Below are 20,887 nucleotides of genomic sequence, written 5' to 3'. Positions count from 1 at the left end.
TAAAGATATTTTAATAAAAAGAATGGATGGATCATGGACCCTTTTGTTAAAAACAACAGAAAGATTTAGAACAATTATATTTTTCCATTTGAGCACAAGTTTTTAGGACAAGTACGCAATGTAAAAGCAGATTGTTTGGTGCATTATGGGGGAGGAAGTTTCGGCATGTAGCTGCTTATGTGTCAGGTGGAGAGGTAGGGGGTGGAGCACAAACTGTTTAAACACGGCGCACAAGCGCGGGAGATGAAATTATGTGCAGCGAGCAGCGCGCGGCGTGAGCTGATAGAAATGAAAAACGTGAGCAGGTATGTTGATCACGGAAACACGGTTGCACTAATGATTTTTAGCCGACAATTGATATATGGAAGGTTCTGAATATCGTAAATTACTAGGAAATAGATAGACAACTTCGGCAGGGCTCAGTAGATGCAATGCAGTTTTATGTTTAAAAGATGTTAATCACTGCAAAAAAAGAAGATTTAGTGAGCCCATGATGGGATGTGTTTTCAGTAGCGTTTTTTTGACTAACATAATTCTTAAGAAGTGGTATGGAAGATAACCTTAAGGGAAGTTCTAGGATTAATTTGAATATAGATTACACAGACTTTGGGTTTGTGAAACGTGATGCACTTTAGGAGGCTTATTTGCTGATGCGTAATGTCGAATATTAGTTGATGCAAACTTGTAAACAAATGAAATTCTGAAAAGGAATGTTAAATGTGATATGGTCTGTGTTGATAAGTAATGCATCATCCATAATTGTCCTTTCACAGTTACCCCTGACGAAGGGCTGGACGACAGCCCGAAATGCATTGGGCTCGAAATAAATGAATGCTGCTCTGAACGACTTGGTGTATTGGGATCTTATTTTTAAAAGAAGTCCGGATGGACACATAAAAATATGAGAAGTTACCTAAATACAGTATGGAAAACATGTGTACTTGATGAACAAGGAAGAACAATGACAAATATACTTGACAAATATTGAAGAAACTTATAGAAAAAGATTAAACGGTTTAAATTAAGATGGATTTGGAATCCGCACAACGCTGTGAACCTGGGAGTGGAGTGTGTATTTGCGCACTCCCCACATGTAGAGGTCTAGTTTCATATTTAGGCATTGAGGCGAGAGTGAAGCCTGAAGGATATTAAAGGGTTCTTGATATATTCATGTCTGTTACTGCCCATCCTGCATTTACTTTAGTGTGCCTGGAACGAAAGCTTGGGAGTACTCTCAATTGAATACAAAAGAAGATGGGAACTTTCCCCTGAAGAACAGGGTTTGCCTGAGGAGTTTGAACACTCTGTCTGTAGCAGTAACTTTTGCCCTAAAGGCCATTAATGAACAACATATTCTTCAACAAAACAGAAGAGGAGGAGAAAACAATGGGGATCCTTACTATTTCCCAGACATAACAATTAACCAATGTAAGGCCCTTCTATGATATTCAAATCCAAGATTCAAGTTTAAAAACCCTTCTTACCTAACCATTGAGGTTCTAAAAGGGTCCCCTACCTCGAAACTTTGTGGCATGCTTCATCATTGGGCCCTCAACCCATGAATGACCCTTAATTAGGGTGGGCTTGACCAGGCATCTGGTAGCATTAGATATTGAAGAAATGAGAGGAGATATAATAAAATTATCCAGGATTGAACCATATATACATTTATTTAATGATGGTCTTCCCGATAAGGCTAAAACAGACAGTACAATAGTTCTTAGACATTTGAGGTTGGTAATGGCCTCTGCTGTGGTCATGTGATCACGACAGAGGACTTGAAAGCAACTATCCATATCTGGATGACCACAAAGCTTTCTACCTTATTGGCGAAGTACTTGAAAGATCCCTAAACAATTCTTGAAAGCTTGCCAAGACAAGCTCTGGGACGTGATGGGCCCCTCTTACTAGATCCTGGATTTGATGGAAGAAGAGGTCAAGGCTCTGGGAGACATTTTGTCTCCAGGGATAGTTTCCAGATGGTCACAAAGTGTAGTATGTATGTTGGTAATGCCAACTATCCTTATCAGTGGAACAACGCTGACCCCTTTCAATTAAGGTGGATTCATAATTGGGGGGACATGCTATGTCGGCTGCAGGAGCTGTGGACCAGGAGTGTCCTTTCAGAAACACTTATGTTAACGACCAGGGAACATTTGTTGCAACCTTTTCTGACCCAGACAAAGCCAAAACTTTGATTAAGAAGATCTTTGGTGAGACAAGGAAAGGAGGCTCGTCTGATGCTTCACCCAGCAAAGTCTTCAGAGATCAGTGTAGACTGAATTATGGCTGGCAGGATAGGGGACAGTTTGGTGCCTTCTTCCCATCTAGAGAAAAGGCCAGAGGCTAAGGAAGGAGCAAACGCCTCAAAAGGTTATTACAGTAACGATTATCTCATTTTTCATTCTAAAGCTAGAGGGGTGTCTGTAGTACTTTAGGGCCCAATTGGGACTGCAGCCCTCACTGACCCGTGAATTCCACACTTTGCTTAAGGGTTCCACTCAACTAAATCTCTGCTGGAACTCGCTTCCTCCAGGCACTCTTCTCCTTCTCATGGGGTCCTATGGTCTTTGCGGGTAGGCATATGCTGTTGTTCAAGGGGATGGGGTCTTGATTTTCTGGGGTGATGTATCCTTACCCATCTGGAAGCCTAGACGGCCCTGGTCCCCAGTCCTAGTGACAATATGCAGAACCTTGCTGAGCTTCTCCAGGCTGATGTACAGCCAAAGTTTGACTAGTTGACCATTTGAAAATTTAGGAGACTCAAGCTCCACTTTTTAGGTCGAACCTCGAGGCAGCACACATGCGCTGCTCTGCGAGGCAAGCAGTAATCCATCTGTGATGTTAGACCACACCTCCTCATTCTATTTGTTGTTTTGTGTGCCTTTCTGTAGTTGTTTGTTTTTACTGGTTGAACACTGCCCTTTGTCCCGCCGTTGGGTGTGGTTTCAATTTCTAGGCGACTGCCCCTGTTACAAGTGCCATTACGCTTGAATAATTTTATTGTTTGTTCAGGCACTCTTTAATTTGCATGGAATGGTCCCCCGCCGACTCTTGCTGGTTAGGGGCCTCTCTCGTTTCCCGGTAAGCATAACTGCAATATGTTCCTATTTCTGAGCACTGCCCGTTATCGTATTGCCATTGCTCCTGCTCCCTCTCGTTGGCAGTGTTCAGCACCTCCCTAGTAAGTGTATTTTACAAGTGCTTGGTTTGTGTTAAAATCGCTCCATTCAAAGCCCCAATACCGTTTGTGTTGTGAATGGATCATGCTTGGCTGGCAATTTGAACTTTTGTTTTCTTGTTCCGCCATCGCAGATAGAATGTGAGGCTGGGATCCCAAAGTAGATGTAGAGCCTAATTGGCAGTGCACTGCGAACGTAAACAAGCCTTTACAGGGTCGTTGATGCGCCTGACTGTCATCCTACAGGTTGTTTTACATTTTTCTACCCTGCTTGCCCCCTCAAAGGCATCGCTGCTGTTTAAGGCGGGCCCACCGGAAAAAAACCAGATACATGCAGGGAGTCCTCTAATCACAGAAAACGGCCGCCAGCTAGAGCGAGACACTTGAGGAGACCTGCCTGTAACTCGCTGTGTGCTCTGAGACAGCTTTAAACGGCAGCTGTTGTCCATCACCCTCCTCCCCAGCTGAAGCCAGAGGCACGTCACAGCTTAATTCTGTGTAAGTAAAGCTAGTTCTGGTGAAGCGCTGCCACTCAGCTAAATTGAGACCCACTCCAGGCACCTGTGGAATGGCATCACTGGGGTAATGCATTCTGCCTGTGTTTGACACGTTTCCTAGAGAAAATTACAGGTCATTAGTTGTTGTCAAGAGTCTGCAAAGGCCTGACGATGACTGGTAGAACTGGAGACCAAATCGTATTTATTCGTTTGTAGCGTGCAGTTTCTGTACGTTAAGTATTAGTAAATGGGTCATCTCTAGTGCATATTTAAAAGTGCTTACTATTTATACTTGTGACCCGAGATGTAACTCCTTAAGAAAATACAGCTTCCATTGTCGCAGATCAGCTTTCAGGAAATGGTAGCTGTCCCCGGCTGGCTATTGGAGGGCAGATGTGGTGCTCTCCTTTCTCTTAACTCCGACCACTAATTTATCATCGCCGTGGTGGACAACCTAGGCTTTTTGGGAAGCCCTTGCACAATGAAAGGGTCTGCGTCTGTCACCATATGAGTGACAGTGCGTGGGGAGCGGTGATTCCAGGCCTCAGGAAGGCCAAGCAGATAAGTAGGGACTGTCAGTGAAATGATGAAGAAGTCTGGCCCTGGGGAAAGCCTAGCAAATGAGATTTAACAAGCATTTGCAATGCAATAGGTCTCTCTTTTACGCAAGTTTGAGCTATTGGTATTGTGAATGACAGTGCCTTTTATTTATGTTTTGGTTTTTAAAGCATAAATGAAAGGTATTGTTATTTATAATGCCAATAGCTAAAACTTGCGTAAATGTTGCATAGAAAATGCTAGTTATAATCTGTTTCCGACGCAGATGTGATTTAGTGTCTCTGTCTTTGAAGGGTGTGCTGTGGGCGTTGCCTCCTTTGAAGTCCCTACTTGTCTGTCCTGCCCTTTGTCCAGGAATCAGTCTGTCACAGTAGGAACTACTCCAGCCGCGATAACCCTACAACACAGGCCATGGGAGTGACTAGAGGATCACATCTGGATGACAGCCTCACTGATGTATGCCTGACAAGTTTACAATGGACCTAGCTCTGCTCTTTAGGATTCCTTGTCTGCAGCGTTTCTCTTATAAATTCCTTCATCTCTCTCTGACTGTGTGCTCAGGCCCCTTTGACCAGTGACCTCTCCAGAATCACAGTCCTTTTGAAATGCACGGGAGAGCTGGGATTTTTTTTCTTCCAGTGTACGTGTTCCTCCCAGCTCTCAGGAATGCAGGCAGTAGACAAATCTGTCTGTGATGGCTCCTCTACCTCTAGATGCCTGTCCAGAGCCCTGGGTTTCCATCATGAAACCCACAGGCCTTCATCTACCTTACCACACACCACAGGTAAAAAGGCCTGTTCACACTACTGATCGCTATTACAAAACGGTTTGCTGCAACCACTGCTCTTGAGCAGTAGCCCTTCTCCACTAGGAGGGACTGCTCTTGAGCAGTAGCCCTTCTCCACTAGGAGGGTAATTCTTTGTGTGTCCCTCTCAATAATACAAGACTGCAATCCTTGAGACCGGCCTAGGTCATGGTGCACATGAAGGATTGGTGTTCTCCCATGACCAAAAATTGGTACCAAGCATCTAGATACTGTTGTAGCTGGAGCACTCATGGCAGGGTGTACGTGTATCACCATACCAGGGACTTATCCGTCCCAACACTGATAGTCTCTAGTTACGCTCTTTACAGGAGTTTTGTTGGATTGGACTGGTGTATGGATTTGGGTTTGGGCTTTTTGTCGGCCCCATGGTGATTCCTTAAGTTACAGTGTTCAGTAGAATACCTAAGAGTATGGGACATGATACTTATAATTTGCTTGGATCACTTTCTGCTTAGCAACTAACGCACAATAGCGTGGCTTCAGGATCTGAGGTTCCTGCTCTGTCAGATGCTGAACTACTTCCAAGTCTCTCGGGGACTCTTCTGGGTTTTTTAATAGATTATTATTATTATTATTAAGAAGCTTATAAAGCGCGCGGCTCCCCCCAACAGGGGTGTCCCGGCGCTACAGACTGCAAGCTATAGAGAAATGAGCTGCTTATGAGATGGTGAACAACCAAGTTTTCAGTTTGCTTCGGAACAAAGGCTCCGAGTCAATGAACCTAAGATCCAGTGGGAGGCTGTTCCAAAGTTTAGCTGTCACTACGCCGAACGCTCTGCCCCCACTCCTGGCACAACGGAATCTGGGTACCACCAGGAGGCGTAGGCTGTTCGATCTCAGAGATCTGACAGATTGGGACAGTTTAAGTCTCTTTCTCAAATATCCAGGGCCTAACCCGTTGAGGGCACGGAAGGCAAAAATCAAAGCTTTGAACTGGATGCGACGGGCAATGGGGAGCCAGTGCAGCTTCCTCCGGTATGGAGCAACCGAGTGGCGGAAAGGAATATTGCCAATCAGTCTCGCAGCGGCATTTTGTACTATTTGCAGACGTTCAATTTGGTACAGGGGGGCGCCCGCATAGAGACTGTTGGCATAAATCTAAATGCGATGTAATCAGGGCATGAGCAATGGTTTTGCAGGAGTCCGAAGGGAGGTAAGGGAAGATCTTCCTGATCATACGTAGCTTGCCGAAGCAAGCTGCTGTGACCTTGTTGATTTGTGATTTGCAGGGCAGTGCATTATCAAATTGAAAGCCCAAGTTTCGAGCTTCCACTCTGAGCCTTCTGGCTGAGAAGATGGTCTGGATCAAAAGGGAATTAAGGAAAGCCCTCCGAAGGGATAGACTCTCACTCAGACAGTCGACCACAATTGTGAGACTTCCCTCGTCATCCATTCATGCCATGCTTCTGTATTTTTTCCATTACTGGACACTTTAGATACTGTAGGCCTTTCATCTTAGAAGAGCTGTAACATACTTGGAGTTGGTCACCCAGTCGTAGGAATCCTGGACCGAGATCCAGTGGTTGCTGGATCGCATAGAGACTTGGAATGAAAGGGCAGTATTTGGTCCTGCCCTGGACTTAATGATCAAGTTAAACACCACTTGTTTGGGTTAGGGAGGCAGATGTGGAGATATTTCCATTGGTGGCAGATGACAAACTGAATCTCCATATCAATCGCTTGAAGCTTCTGGCGGGACTTCTAGTAATCCAGTAGTTCACATGGGGCAGTGTTTCCTACTTTATCCTTCTGAAAGTGGACAATGTGTCCATGGTCCATTAAATCAACCAGCTGAGGTGTACTTGGTTCAGGAGATTGGCGGAGATGATGAAGGACTCCTGGCATTTTTGTCTGGAGCGTTAGATCTCCGTAACTATAGAATACGTAATTGGACACCATGACTTGGTGGAAAATTGGAATTCCAGGTTTATTCAGGATGTGAGCAACTGGATGCGGTATTGGCTATAAGGCCAGATGGGTTGGGTTCCTTGCGCAACAGACCTTTTTGCATCCAGATTTAAATTAAAGTTCGGGAATATATAAGCTGGCTCCTAGGTCCAGGAACTAAGGCAGTGGATTAATTCGTTCAGAACTGAATGGGGGCTCGGAGGTACGCCTTTCCCCCTTTTGCCATGATAGCTAGAGTCTCGGTGAAGATGAGACGTCTGGCAGTGAATCTGATTCTTATGTCTCAGATTTATAGATCACAGGCCTGGTTCTCAGCAATGCTGGAGCTGTTGTAGAAATTTTCAGTGGTGCTACCTCAGTGTCCCTTGATTCTGACAGATTGTTAACCCGGCCCACATCTTCTGGACTTTGAAAATTCCTTGAAGTTAATAACATGGAGGATTACAGAGGAAGCTGAACTGTTCCGGGCTTTCTAGGATTTGCTGCAGGCTTTATCCAACAGACTTGGGTGGAGGGTACCATTAAGAGGTGCTCTTTAGTATTGAGGAGATGGTTACATTGCGGTGTGGAGAGGAACCTGCATCCTGTGGGGTTAGGAATTGTACATGTCCTGAAGTTTTTATTAGAATTGGGAGAAACGAGATTAGCATACACTGTGGTGCAAAAATTTAGATCGGCATATTTTCAGGACATCTTCCAATATCCTAAGTAAAAGTGGAAGAACACCTTGGGTTTGTAATTTGATGAGAGGCATTTGTCTTCCTAGGCACCCGGGCATAGGTATGCCAGTCTCCACTTGCTGCTTTATTTGAAGGATATTGGGAGAACTAGTAGTGCTGTTGTGTCATAAGGACCTGGGTCTGATGTTACAGCTTTGAATATTTCTGCCACAATGTTTGCTCCATAGGTAGTCACATTTACTATTGCAAGGAGCAAAAAAGATGAATAAAATAGACAATTTCATATCTAGCATTGGCAGAGAAGGCTATTGTGCATAGTCAGATGTAGCAAGGCTATTGAGGAGATGACCAATGAGCTGATTTTGGTGGGAGAGCTACAGTTGTTGATTGTATTGAAAAAACCTTTGAAAGCAGTCGCCTCTTCCATTGCCCGGTGGGTAATTTTGGACTATGCTCATAGAATGCATTCATGTAATGAGTTTTGGGGATCCCTAGGTTAGAGATGCCAAGGCTTTTGAACCATTTCTATTGGGGGCACTTTGGAGATATTATGATTGCTGTAGATTAGTCATCAGATCCAATGTTCAATTTTTTATTTTAAGCTCATTTCAGGGGTGGCGTCTTCAGAGGCGAGGAGGCTTTTGACATGCATTAACCTTGGCTCTAACCCTAACAGAATGTAAACCTTATTTGCTGTTGATTGAGAAGGAAAGTTTTGAATTCATTAAAGACCGAGGTGAGCGGATTATCCAACCAGTTGATCTTTGGAAGATCACTCCCACTGATTGATACTTCGTTGCAGGAGTATGTAATCAATGTTTGATCTGTTGATTTCATTGGAAATGTGTCATGTTGATGTACAAAATGATTATTGTGGATAGAAGAATGTAGTGCTGTGATTTATGTATATGAAGTAACGGTGTTTACATTACCTCTTCTTAGGTGTCGATCACAAGAATAGACAGTCATTTGGCTGTTATGCATGGAAGCGCCACATGAAAGAGAAAGAGTTTACATTTAGGTTTATAGTAGATGGAGACATGACTTTTGGTGCTGTTAACTTTAGCAAAAGCAGTTTTGTTAATGTAACAGCAGTAGCTAACTTGGGAGCTGCTACTGAGTAATAAAACAAAGAAAGATGATGCCTAATCCTCGCCCCTGTGTCTTCAATAGAATTAAAACTTTCCTTCTTAAAAACTAGGAAATTTTTCATTGGTCCCTATCCTTCCTCTCAAATTGTCCTCAAAGCCCCGACCCTTTCTCTTTATTTTTGATCTCTAACCCATCCTGTTGGTATCTCAAGCATCTTCTCTGTTACACTTTTTAAATACATCTTTTGAGCCTTTAGCCTGAGTGAACGTTCCCATTACATGTTTGTGTATACAGATAATACACAAGTCCCCCTCTGAATAACATTATGACAACTGCTTGTCAACCTCAAACAGTGCCTAATGTAGATAATGGATTGGGTGGGTAGCTATTGGCTCGAACTTGGATATCAGTGAGAATTTGGTCAATGACGGGGCAACTCTTTATACCCAGGCCTGGCAAAATTCATCCAGACATGTTTTCAACTGCTGTAAAACGCTGGTGTTAGTATAGTGGTAGGTGTCATTAAATTCTGCCAGAGTACTCTATGCCTATAAGGCCCCATCAGCTTCCTCTTAAAAAAATAGTAACTCTCCAATATTTTGCTCGCTAGCTATTGATTCAAACTCGGCTTTCATAACTACTTTCTAGAGATGTTTATAATATAGTATTTGATTAATTTGTTATGTGATTTGTGTTCTTGTTTAGGTCTAGAAAGACAACTCTATGGTATACATACGAGATAGAGAACGAGATAGTAGCCGGTGGGTGAATTGTAGACTGAAGATACTGATTTTTCTATGTAGATCACTCGACTGCACCTCTTGTCATTGTAACATTCGGCACATCATGATAATATAGGTCGGTGTCTGCTAGACTCATTTATAGGTGGTTTCATGTTGGTAATTTTCTAGTAATAATGTTGACCTTTCCTATACTGAACTAAATTGTCACTTGGGTGTTGTCAAGACATTCTGGGGATGGGATTATTCCCTAAAGCTTTCTTTGTTTATGTTTAGAAGTTAATACAATTATCAAATGTCAATCTAATGTACTAAACTGCAATACTTAAACGTACTATCAAATAACGTTGCAGACTTATATTTTTTAAATATCCTATTTGCTTGATTTACATGGCCAATATACAGTTGGTTCAGTTCTTGAGTTAGCCAATAGAGTCGAACAAGACCCGTGGCTCAGCTCTCTATATAAATAAGACGGTTTGCTCACCTTTTATTAGTTACCTAGCGTCTAAAAGCTTTGGAGCCGCTTGATTGATGAACTCCTTCTCTGAGAATTTGCAGATGTGACTAAGAATGAAGTTTGGAGCTGTGAGGGTGAGTCTAGGACAGGTTGGGTTGTGAGGGTGGTTCGTGAGGATGCTATTTGGAATGTGATGGATGGTATGTAAGAATGGGTGTTTGACTGATTAGGTCTCGTGACCTACGTTGCACTGAGCAGCAGTGCTCACGCAGGCGAGAGTCCTTTTGTCCGGGGTTCAGAAATGGACCCTGAATTGGCACACGCTATGTGTGCGTGTGTTTTCTGTTTTGAGGTCAGTAATTGGGCTTTAAGTGCGTCTTTGGTTTCAACAGAGCACGCAATAGGCCAAAGGCAGGCGCATTGCTCCACCCACGGCCTATTGGTGTCTGTTACGCGCACCAAAGCCCATATGTTTCAATTGAAAACATATGCCTCGCAGTGGCGCGCGCGCGCGCACCACTCGGGGGCATGGTTTTTTTTTCCTTCAGTGCCGCTTCTATTATTTTAGGAAAGACCCCGCCCCTCACTCACTCACCCCGTCCCCATTATGCGCAGCATCAAAGTTCCTATACTTTTAACGCACTTTCTACCGCTGACTGACTCATGTATGACGCCGATTTTAAGAACTCTAATCTATTCCCGGTTTCATTCAAACCGTCTCATCTTTTGACATTAGTTAAATATCGAAAGTCATCATGTAGGCTCAATCAACCAGTTGAATATTTTTTCCTTTTAGATCCAGAAACGATCTTTAAATAAGAGGAACGTACAACTGTGCATGTTCCCAGTTCGAAGCAGGGGACACTGGGCTATACGCCCCACACAAGATCTGACGCAAAATGAGAGAGGGTGCGATCCCAGCTCCCTGCTGAAAGTGCGGTGCGTGAATCTGCAGAGTAAGGACCTCCAGCGTGGCATCTCCTGTGAGTCACCGCCAGGAACAAGGACTTCATGCTGGTGGCGACGGTGGCCTTTGCAGTCACAGCGTCGCATGAGGGTCAGAAATACACATCCGCTTTCCGGATTTGAACCGAGGGCTCCAACCAACTTCCACAGTTAAATGATGGTCAGAAATAAATGTCTGCTTCCTGTTTATGAAAATCTGCCCTTCTTGTGAGCATCATTCGCAGTAGCAGACATTTTGAGTGGAAATCATGAGCCCCGGGGTGAAATGATCACCTAGTGGAACCAGGGCCAGTGGGGATTTTTAAAAGTGATGGCATGAGGTTGCTATAAAAACGGGTGTTGGGTGAAATGTACCAACAGCGAACTGCAGTGAGCGCGAATGCCTGAGCTTAGTGTGGAACTGGGATGGAGATTTGAGGGTCATTTGGTGCATTGTAAAGGCTTCTTATGCCCCTACATAGGCTAACACGCCAATGTAGACTAAAAAGCCTGAAGCTCTGCGGGCCGCTTATGAAATGTGGCAGTCCTTTCATGATGCACTAAGGGAGCATCATTTTCTTACCCGGATACCTGCGGTTTGCCCTCCACAAGATCAGTCTGAATCAGGGGTCTCCAACCTTCTCCGTTATGAGAGCTACTTATGATCAATAAAAATAGTCCTCGGTCTCTAAGCTAATTTGTAGTGTAATAGTGATTACATCAAAAAATGTTCAGTGTTGAGGGGTCATGGTGCAAGGTTAATTTGTGTGTTACATTGTATAGCGCTACAACCAAGGAACCGGCATTCCAGCGCTTGCTCGCTGGCAACATATCTAGTAGCTTAAACAATGCGCGCTGGCTTTTAATCTTCTCCCTTCCCTTCCTTCTAACAAACTTTTTACATCTCTAGCCGTCAGAAGTGGTAAGTCCATGGAGTATTAGCGCTATACTGGTGCTCATCCTCCTCACTTTCTACCTCACCTTCCTCCCCCATCAACTTCAATGGCGCGCAGTATGGTGCAGCTGGTGCAATTCTCCGGGGCCCGGCTCGCTCTGCAGCCGTTATTTTTAAAAGCTGCCTGCTACTATTTTCTTTATTGGTGCGAGTGTCTGTCTGCAGGCTTCCTGTTGAGAGGGGAGGATGCACAGAGAGCAAAGCACAGGCCCCTACAGGCACTGGAGCCAGTTTCAGACCCTCTGTATTCCATGTGGACAGACATTCAACCAATTACAAAGCAGGTGAACTGTAGAGCGCGCGGGCCATTAGTGCCGAGAGAGCGAGAGAAGCTGTGTCTGCCGGCCACGCTGACAGCTGCGCAGTGCAGATCTTTATGCAGTACTTAATTTGAGCCGGTGGCGGCCACTGGCAGTGATTTTTGGAGTCGGTGAGCATCCAGCACTTATTATTCCCCATAAGACATTCTGAAAGAGGGGAACACACAAACCGGAGAGAAGGAAAAGAAGATCGAAACTTTATCAACAAGAGAGAAAGCAGGTGCCTGTATAGATAATGGATATAAAGAATCAGTGAGTGTCTGGAAGTGAATTAAAATGAGCACAAGGTGCATACAGGAATACAATCCGCAGACGTGGTATTCGGCACAGGGACATTAAATAGCACTGGCCGTTGTATTTTGGGCAGTACTTTGGGCACCGGTACTCTTTATATTACAAATTATGCACTGCCCTTATGTATTGCTGTGATCATTTCCCCGCTTGTTGCTGCACCGGGAATTCCTGCTTAGTCCCCAGCTTGACCAGGACGTCGAGGGTAACTGATGCTTTGGTACTGTTGCAGCGATGTGGTATTATGGATCCACTGCATCCCAATTATATCTGTCTTTAACGACCATACTGAATGGGGGGGCATTTCACTTGCTTGCTTGGGGGCCCAGGGCACCCTTGCTACGCCACTGATCAACTTGACTTTCGTCACCTCTGTGGAGGCAAGACTCTCCTCATCTGTGTCGTTCCCGACCTCCACGAGGCCTACCTGATGCTGAATGTAGCTCTAAGACAGCAGCACTGTCCACCGCGCACCGAGACGCTTCTACCGCAGGAGAAAAAACTCTGAACTGGACGAGACATATTGGTCACGTGGTACGACATGGTTGGGAATGATATCTTTAGGGCAATTCCGCTGATGAGGGAGGCTAGTGTAGCAAGTGACATCCATCCCCTGTGGGGACAGTGAGGTGCTTTGGGGTGACTCCTGCTCCCACATATCTGCAGGGGAAAGTCGACACTGCAATCTTCAGAACACATTGGACTTAATGAAATAATATAAATCTATTTTCTCTAGAACAGTCGTTCCAAACGATGTCCAAGAGGGCCGGATTCAAGCCAGATTTTCAGCATACCCTACCCACGAGATAAATTTGCACAAAAACGATACTAGCTTCCCTCGGCCCTCCAGAGTCCTACTAAACTAGGAGTTAGGATGTTGCAAAATCCAAGTTCTCCTGATGCCTTCCTCCTCACAGAGTAGAGCTAGACATACGTGACGGTACAGTATCAACCCTTACTGCAGCACAAGAAACAAACAAGCATTTGCAATGCAATGGGTCTTGTTTCAATTTCTTCAGTCCCGGAGAGAGCTGGTTTTCCTTTTTTTGGCTGTGCAATTCAAGACCACATATTACTACACTATATATTTTTACTAACTCACTATATATTCACATCTGACATGCACAATTTACTTTACAGATCCTAAGAATAAATCGGCAGGTATTATACATTCCATTTCACTTCAGTTACGGTGGCACCTTTATTACGCTTCAGAGTGACACTGTTCCATAAGCAGATGCTTTAAACGCACCGCGAGGGTACATTTCTAGGGACTACAGTGAACACAAACTCACATCTGTGTAGCGCCTTCCTGTCACTATCTGGCCTCGAAGCGCTGTGCTGCTTTGTTCTGCATGCCTGATCTGATTCTTACGCGGGATAGTGTGTATTATAGTCATAGCTTGTAAAAACTGATGGGAACATGGAAGGTTCCCCTTAAAACACAACTTTGTGTTAGATATCACACAGATGTGAAGAAACGTGAAAGTGAGTTTTTCCTAAACGTCACACAGCCACCCAGTAAGGGGACATATTCCCACACTGAATAGTAGGAAGCACTGGAAACCCTTGCCCACATTTGCAGCAAGTTTGTAACGCATCTGTGCTGCTAGAACCCATTTTATCAGCTGTCCCTTCCAAGAACAGAACTAGCACTTGCTGTTCAGCAGTGATGTAATCCCTGGAGGATGAATCTTGTGATGTGCATGTCATACACAGACGCAGCCCTGGTGCTCGTCAGCTTGTGTCTCGAGACAGGAACTAAAACACGCAAGGATAAGGGTAGGGGCAGCTGAAACTGCGAAGCGGGAGGGGGTTTTGGGACGGGCAAGCCACAATATGAAATCCACACGGTGGGAGGGGAAAGTCTACTGACTATACCATACAATACAACAATACTATACAACCAGATCCCAAATATGCACCCGCCCCATCATTATTTAATGCTTCCATCATCACCCAATTACAACTAGCATTTTTAATTTAGGAAGTTCTCCTCCTCCCCTAAAGCGACCTACACCTGTGCACAGACAGGGAAATGTGCAGACGGGTGACAGGGGTGCAAGCACTCAGCACAGATACTGGGAACATTCTAGAACGAGTTTAAGCTATTGGCATTGTAAAATGCTCCCTTTTATTTATTTGTTTTAAAAGCCAAAACACAAATAAAAGGCATTGTCATTTGCAATGCCAATAGCTCAAACTCAAGTAAATGCGAGACCTATTGCATTGCAAATGCTCGTTTTGCTAATGGGGCAGGCTGCTGTGGTGAACATGCTACGGAATGTGAGTATGTGGCTGTTATTAGACGAGCAAGCGCTGAGCATGGCTGTGAGTTGCTGAGGATGTAATTTGAGTGGGTGGGCACTGACCTGTTTTTTGGGGGCTGTTGAGTGCTGGTTTCCAAATCTTTTGTTTCTCAATTATCATTATTAGTTTTTCACAATATAACCGTGCCTGTTCGTAAACCTGATATTTGTTTTATGTGCAGGTTTTCTGAGCAACACAACTTCTCCAAGCCCAATGATGCACGGGCCCTGCACTTGATGAACCGCTGTGCACAGAATGTAATGCAGGAGCTGGAGGACATTGTGCTTGCGTATGGCCAGAGTGACGAATATAGCTTCGTCTTCCACAAGAAATCAAATTGGTTCAAGAGGCGGGCCAGGTGAGTAAGGTGGAACTACAGCTAGAAGGAAGACAACTGATGGGTAGCTTTTGAAAAACATTGTCCTTCGTTTGTGAGCTGCACAGTTGTCTGTGCTTGCCTGGTGACCTAGAACTCCCCGCACCCTCTTCCCCCTAGCATGCAGTAACTCGAGATGGAATAGCAAATTATGCGTGCAACTAGGTGTGGCTTTCTCACCTGTTTCCGAAAAAAGTGACACGAAACCTGCAGGAAATAAGCCAGATGTTAGGCTTGTGTGCTCTAATTTTGAGTCAAAAGTCATTACGTTCATTTTGTTTAATATTTGCCTGTATTTCTCTGTTGCAGTTTTGAAATAACTACTAATGGGAAACACATATTGCCAGAAAGCTATTTTAACTGACTGCACACAATTATTGCCTCGTTCAGACACATAGGTCTGAGCTCATAGATAGTATGTGTATGCTCCTTTGTGTCTCTGCAGTATAGAGTCTTTAGGTAAGACCAAGTCTGAAAAGCGGTTGTACGATTTTCCCAGATTGTAGGTATGTGTTCTCTTTCCCATCCTTTTCTCCTTCTGTACTTCTTTTTTTCTTTCTCCCAGTTTTATGGTAATTCTTCTGCTATGTCCATTTTTGCCTTGCTTCCTTTCTCCTCATTTTGTAATGCCCTCCCTTGCCCTGCCGCTGCTGATACTTAGTGTACTATTTAAATAGTGTATTTCTGTGATGCTGCTTTCTAATGCTATATCTCCTCCCCTCCCCCATTTGTTATCATCTGTTTTCTATTTGCGTTCCCTTCTACCCATCAGTAAATTTATGACTCACGTGGCCTCCCAGTTTGCATCGAGTTTTGTCTTCTACTGGAAAGATTACTTTGCGGAGCAGCCCCTCCTCTACCCACCGGGATTTGATGGCCGAACTGTGCTATATCCGAGCGACCAAAACCTGAAGGACTACCTCAGCTGGAGACAAGCAGACTGTAAGCCACATGGGAACCGTGGGAACGCCAGCAGGGCTACTGTCAGCAGCTGCGAGTTGACTGACACGGAGACTATTGGGGAGTGTCAGTAAGGTCACGCCGTGGGCACGGATGACTGGAAACTCGAGGAGAGGGGACCCTTTTAAGAGAGGGGTTTGGGCTCTGGTGTAAGATAGTAGGAGAGTGGTAGAGGCTACTACAACATTTCTGGGGGCGGGGGAAGAATGAGTAACACGATTGGTTGTGGATGACTGAGTGAGTAGCACTCGGAAGGCATAGCGTCTTTTTCAGCTGACATTGAACTGTTACTTGCATTCCTTCCTCAGGCCACATTAACAACCTGTATAACACTGCTTTCTGGTCGCTCGTCCAGGGAGGAGGTCTGACACCAGCACTGGCGCAAGAGAGGTTGCGGGTAAGGATTCAGGAACTGTATTGTGGAACGATTGCCTGCAGTCTATAGTGCTTTTATTGTGTACATTCGCCAGTGACTGCTGGCACTCTGCATTGGCCATGCACGTTTTCAGGGCGAAGGGAGACGAGGTGTCATCACTCAACGCAGCTGGCAGGGTCTGGCGTTCTCGTTGGTGGGGGGTAGGACCTGGCATTCTCCATGGCGAGGTGCAGGGCTTAGTGGTGTCAGTGGCAGAAAGATTCTGTACAAAGAATGCAGCGATGCTGTCAGCATTTTGGTTCGATTTATTCAACAGGGTCCTCTTAATTGCAGTAGGGATCCTTGGCAACAAGTCCCAGCAGTGCGCCTTTATGCGTCATCTTCACTCCTGTGCTGTCACCCAGAGGCAGCCTGGCTCCCACTCAAGAGCCCAGCGCCCCAAGTCAATGGCGCGGTTCTATTTCTTTAGAACGCAGGAGGCAGGACAGTCTGACGCCATTCAGCCTGGGCCCTCGGCCTTCATTTGTTCTGTTGGGTATTTGATCGATAACGCAGACCTGGCTCCAAGGCACTGCAAAGAGCTTTAATGTTGTGCCTGGAGGATCCTGCACACAATGTTGTATGTAATCCACCTGAGACGATTACAGAAACCAGGATGGGACGAAGAGGGAGAGACATTTAATTGTAACCGTAATAGACAGTCCACTGTGCGTTTGTTTTTTACTGAGCACTTGTTTACAGTTTGAGGCACACTCCAGATCTCATGTTTGTCTCTTCTCTTTCCAGGGTACAGTTGCTGCCGACAAGAACGAGATTCTGTTTAGTGAATTCAATATTAACTATAACAATGAGCCCTTATTGTACCGGAAAGGAACTCTCCTGCTGTGGAAAAAGGTAAGTGGGTCAGCCAGTGTTGGAGGACGTACGTCTGAGAGCGAGTGTTGTTAAAGAGACTGTACTTGTGTGGCACACGTAGTTAACCCGAGCCAGTAGTGAAAGACTCTATCGTCAGATTCACATTGCTTATACAAAAAGGCTGATAGTGGAGAGGTTGGTCTTGAAGGTCAGGATAACAGTCTACCGTCATACGGAGATTGGGCCATACTGGCAGCAAAAAGTGACTACTGTAGAATAAAATAAGCTGGGAAAAAAATTTGATAGAACATCCAACCTTGGAAGGCATGCATGGTAGAGGGGATAAGCCCAAGATTACTTAATGTGTCGTGATGGTGCCACAGTCTGCAGAAGGTAGCTAGATTGATAGAAAGGGTGCGGTTGGGGTATTGTACCACTGACTGGCACTTCTTTAGCTCCATTTGATTCTGGGCTCTACTCTACAAAACACATTTCAGAGTTATTTACTCACATTAATTTTTTAGGTCTCGGCTATGAAAAGACCAATTATGGTTTTACCAAAATCTTCCAGTGGGCTTAGAATTGGGTAATTCTCGTTATCTTGCTACTTGTTCTTGCCTTGTCCCATCTTGTCCATCTTGTGTTTGTTACTGACCTGAAACATAGTTTTTTCGCCTTCCTTTTGACTGGCTGTCTTGTATCCTTCTGTTGTTCACTTTTAGAGAAATACTTTTTTTGTATTTCGGTCAGTACTCTGAGACTGCATTTCTTTTCGAGCTCGCTCTTTTGTGTGCTTCCCCCTGCTAAATATCTGCCCCCATGCTCTCTCCATCGTTTACTGCTCGCTCTCTTGTGTGCTTTTCCACTTCCTCCATGTTGCTGTCTTCCTTGTGCTGCTTTCCTCCGATTTCTCCCTTTTGCGCACTCTCCATTGCTTCCCCTTCCCACACACTCCCTTGGTGCTTCCCCCTCTCTCCTTCCTTTGCACCAACCTCTTTTTACATTTAAAAAAAATATATTTTTAGAGATCTTGGCTGCTGCATTGCTGCTAGGCAGCTCCGAAATTAACTGGTGCTTTTGTGCTAGCAATTTTTTTTTAATTTACTGAACAAAGTGGCACCTGCCTTCTGGGATCGATACATTTATTTAAAAAAAAAAGAAAATGCTGCTAGCATCATTGCATTGGCACGGAATATATGTTATCATGAGTTGGCACACCAGCGTAATGAGGATAGTTTCATTTTCACCTAGTTATCATTCCTTTACCAAAAAGCATTTTGCCTTAAAGGCTAATGGGTAAAGAAGGCGAGACCTCTTGGCCTTGCAAATGCTTATTTAGTCAGGAAAGGGTTGCCGATCGCCAGAAGCGTTACAGTGCCACACTGTTGGTAGAAGTTTGCTGGAAAATTACTGATAAAATAGCAAGGAACTCAGAAACGCAAGGGAGCGCTGAAGCGAGTTGTGTGAGGGAGCAGAAAAGCTGTCATCAGGACACAAGAAGGTTTAGAGGTATTTGTGTGTTTGTTTGAGGAGAAGCGAGACACGGGCATAAATAAATACAAAGAGATCTGAGGGGAGTTGTACTAGAGGGACGTAGACTTTACAAACGTTGCTTGGTTTGCTTTGCAAACAGAATATTAACCATAAATACAGTGAGTGTTGTTTTGTTAATTGTATTATTTTTGGCTTTAATTTGAGAAACCTTCATATGCAGTTTCTTCATTATATGAACAGAATTTGTAGGGCTTTTTCTTAAACTGTCCTTCCTTTCCCAACCCCTCACAGAAATGTGAAAATATTTAGTCAGATTTTCTCATATTGTATTAAGACATGGATTACATGTACCTGTAAGGCTTGCAGCACGCATCAGGAGGCGTCTTTTCAGGACCTATTTGTTATTTGTCGACCTGTATACTGAGAGCCACCTTTGTTTTTAAAATTTCCCTAGTTCTGTAGAACCTTGACATTTGATGCCGTGACAGATAATGGAGTGGTTAACTCTAGTATCTCCTGTGTGAAGTGTGGAGCCACGCTCTCCACTTGTTCTTCTGTTTCCATTCACAGGAGAAAGCCAGGGGGAGACCAAGGGTATCGGCTGACACATTTGACAGGTGATATGAGATACCTTGTTCTCATAGGAAGGACAAAAACCATCAGCATCCCAAACTGTCCCCATACATCGACATTGAGTCTTAAGCATGGATAGGCGATTCAGTGGACAGTGTGTATTAGATGTATATTGCTCATTCCTGGTTAAGTTCCCCGTAGTGTTCAAACCCCTGAACCAACTGTTTGAGAATAGTGCTATTTAAAAAAAATGTAGAGGCAGTGATGGACCTACTGACTAAACAACAACAGATAGTTAAAAGTATATCAGCGCAAGATCCGACTCAGAAAACGATGCCTAGCTGAAACACATTATGCATAGAAGATTGTTATGATAGAAGGCTAGAAGAGAATGGTAGACAACAAATAGAAACATTAACAAAGCATCTCAACCCAATGTCATATCTGCTTATAAAGATGCATAAATTGCTAAGTAATTTTCATAATTTGGTTGATCGTATAAATTACTCGACCTTATGTAGAAGAATAATCAATAAGCATTTGCAATGCATCGGTTTCGCCTATGTAATAAATAAAGAGCTGTTTTCATAAATCAGCTGGGAGAAGGAAAGAGCTCCCTGACAAATAAGGCAGGAGTGGAGAAGATATGGCTCAGCAGCCAGAGCTGCTGGCTCGAGAGCTGGGGATCCCGGCTCGAGTATCGTCGGCAGTAGAGTGCAACATCCTGTGATTCTGTGCAAATCACCTAATTTCTCTGGATAATAAATTGATATATAAATATGCTGCAAGAGTAAAAGGCAAACCCTTATTAAAATATAATGCCACCAAAGCGGATGTTAACAGTATGTCCACAACAAGGAACTGATAAGAGAAGCAGACTAGTAACAATGCAGGAAAATATGCTACAGCTGATAGAAATGGAGGAAAGGTAAGTGCCACGCACAAGAACCAATGATAAGCCAGGAAAAAGAGGAGGTGGGATATAAGTCCCTTAAAGTTTATATTAAAAACATTAGATTTCTCAAGAACAGCACAAGCGCTGTGCAGGCGAAACCTAAAAAGTAATCTTTATACGACATTATCAGTGCTATACAAGGTGTTGACCCTTCAGTGATAGCAAAAAAAATCCACTAATCCAGGCTGCTTAACAGAAATATAACTGAGGATCGTGAGTTTACATTGACAACTGGGAAAACACACACATATGAACAAATAATACTAAGTGGAAAAGAAAGAGAGCATAGTATCGAAAGCCTGGGGCAAATATGAGTAGGGAACATATCAGGTATTAACCAATATAACGATGTAATTCAGCTTTTATATTAATTATTTAAGAAATGCTGCAAACACATGGAGAAGTTGGTTCCAGGGAATACGCAAGGCGCGTGAAAGCGAAATCGTGATTTAAACTGCAAGTCGTGTAGTAGTAGAGTTGGATGTGGAGCGACGCGGAAACGGGATATTGACAGGAAACAAGTTGGCTCCAAGA

At 44.1% G+C, this 20,887-nt stretch overlaps 1 protein-coding gene across 1 annotated transcript in view; it reads left to right on the top strand.

The window, feature by feature from the left end:
- Window positions 1-20,887, top strand: part of THG1L (tRNA-histidine guanylyltransferase 1 like) — a 32,987-nt gene that overhangs the window by 10,336 nt on the left and 1,764 nt on the right. Inside the window, exons 2-5 of the mRNA XM_086931223.1 lie at window positions 14,946-15,122; window positions 15,913-16,082; window positions 16,409-16,497; window positions 17,263-17,370. Coding sequence (XP_086787349.1) covers window positions 14,946-15,122; window positions 15,913-16,082; window positions 16,409-16,497; window positions 17,263-17,370 — 544 coding nt within the window. The remainder of the gene's footprint in view (window positions 1-14,945; window positions 15,123-15,912; window positions 16,083-16,408; window positions 16,498-17,262; window positions 17,371-20,887) is intronic.

This window comes from Lissotriton vulgaris, chromosome 7 (assembly GCF_964263255.1).
Source record: "Lissotriton vulgaris chromosome 7, aLisVul1.2, whole genome shotgun sequence".
Taxonomy (NCBI): domain Eukaryota; kingdom Metazoa; phylum Chordata; class Amphibia; order Caudata; family Salamandridae; genus Lissotriton; species Lissotriton vulgaris.
The sequence above is the reverse complement of the archived record's forward strand: the minus strand, read 5'-3'. Positions and strand labels throughout refer to the sequence as shown.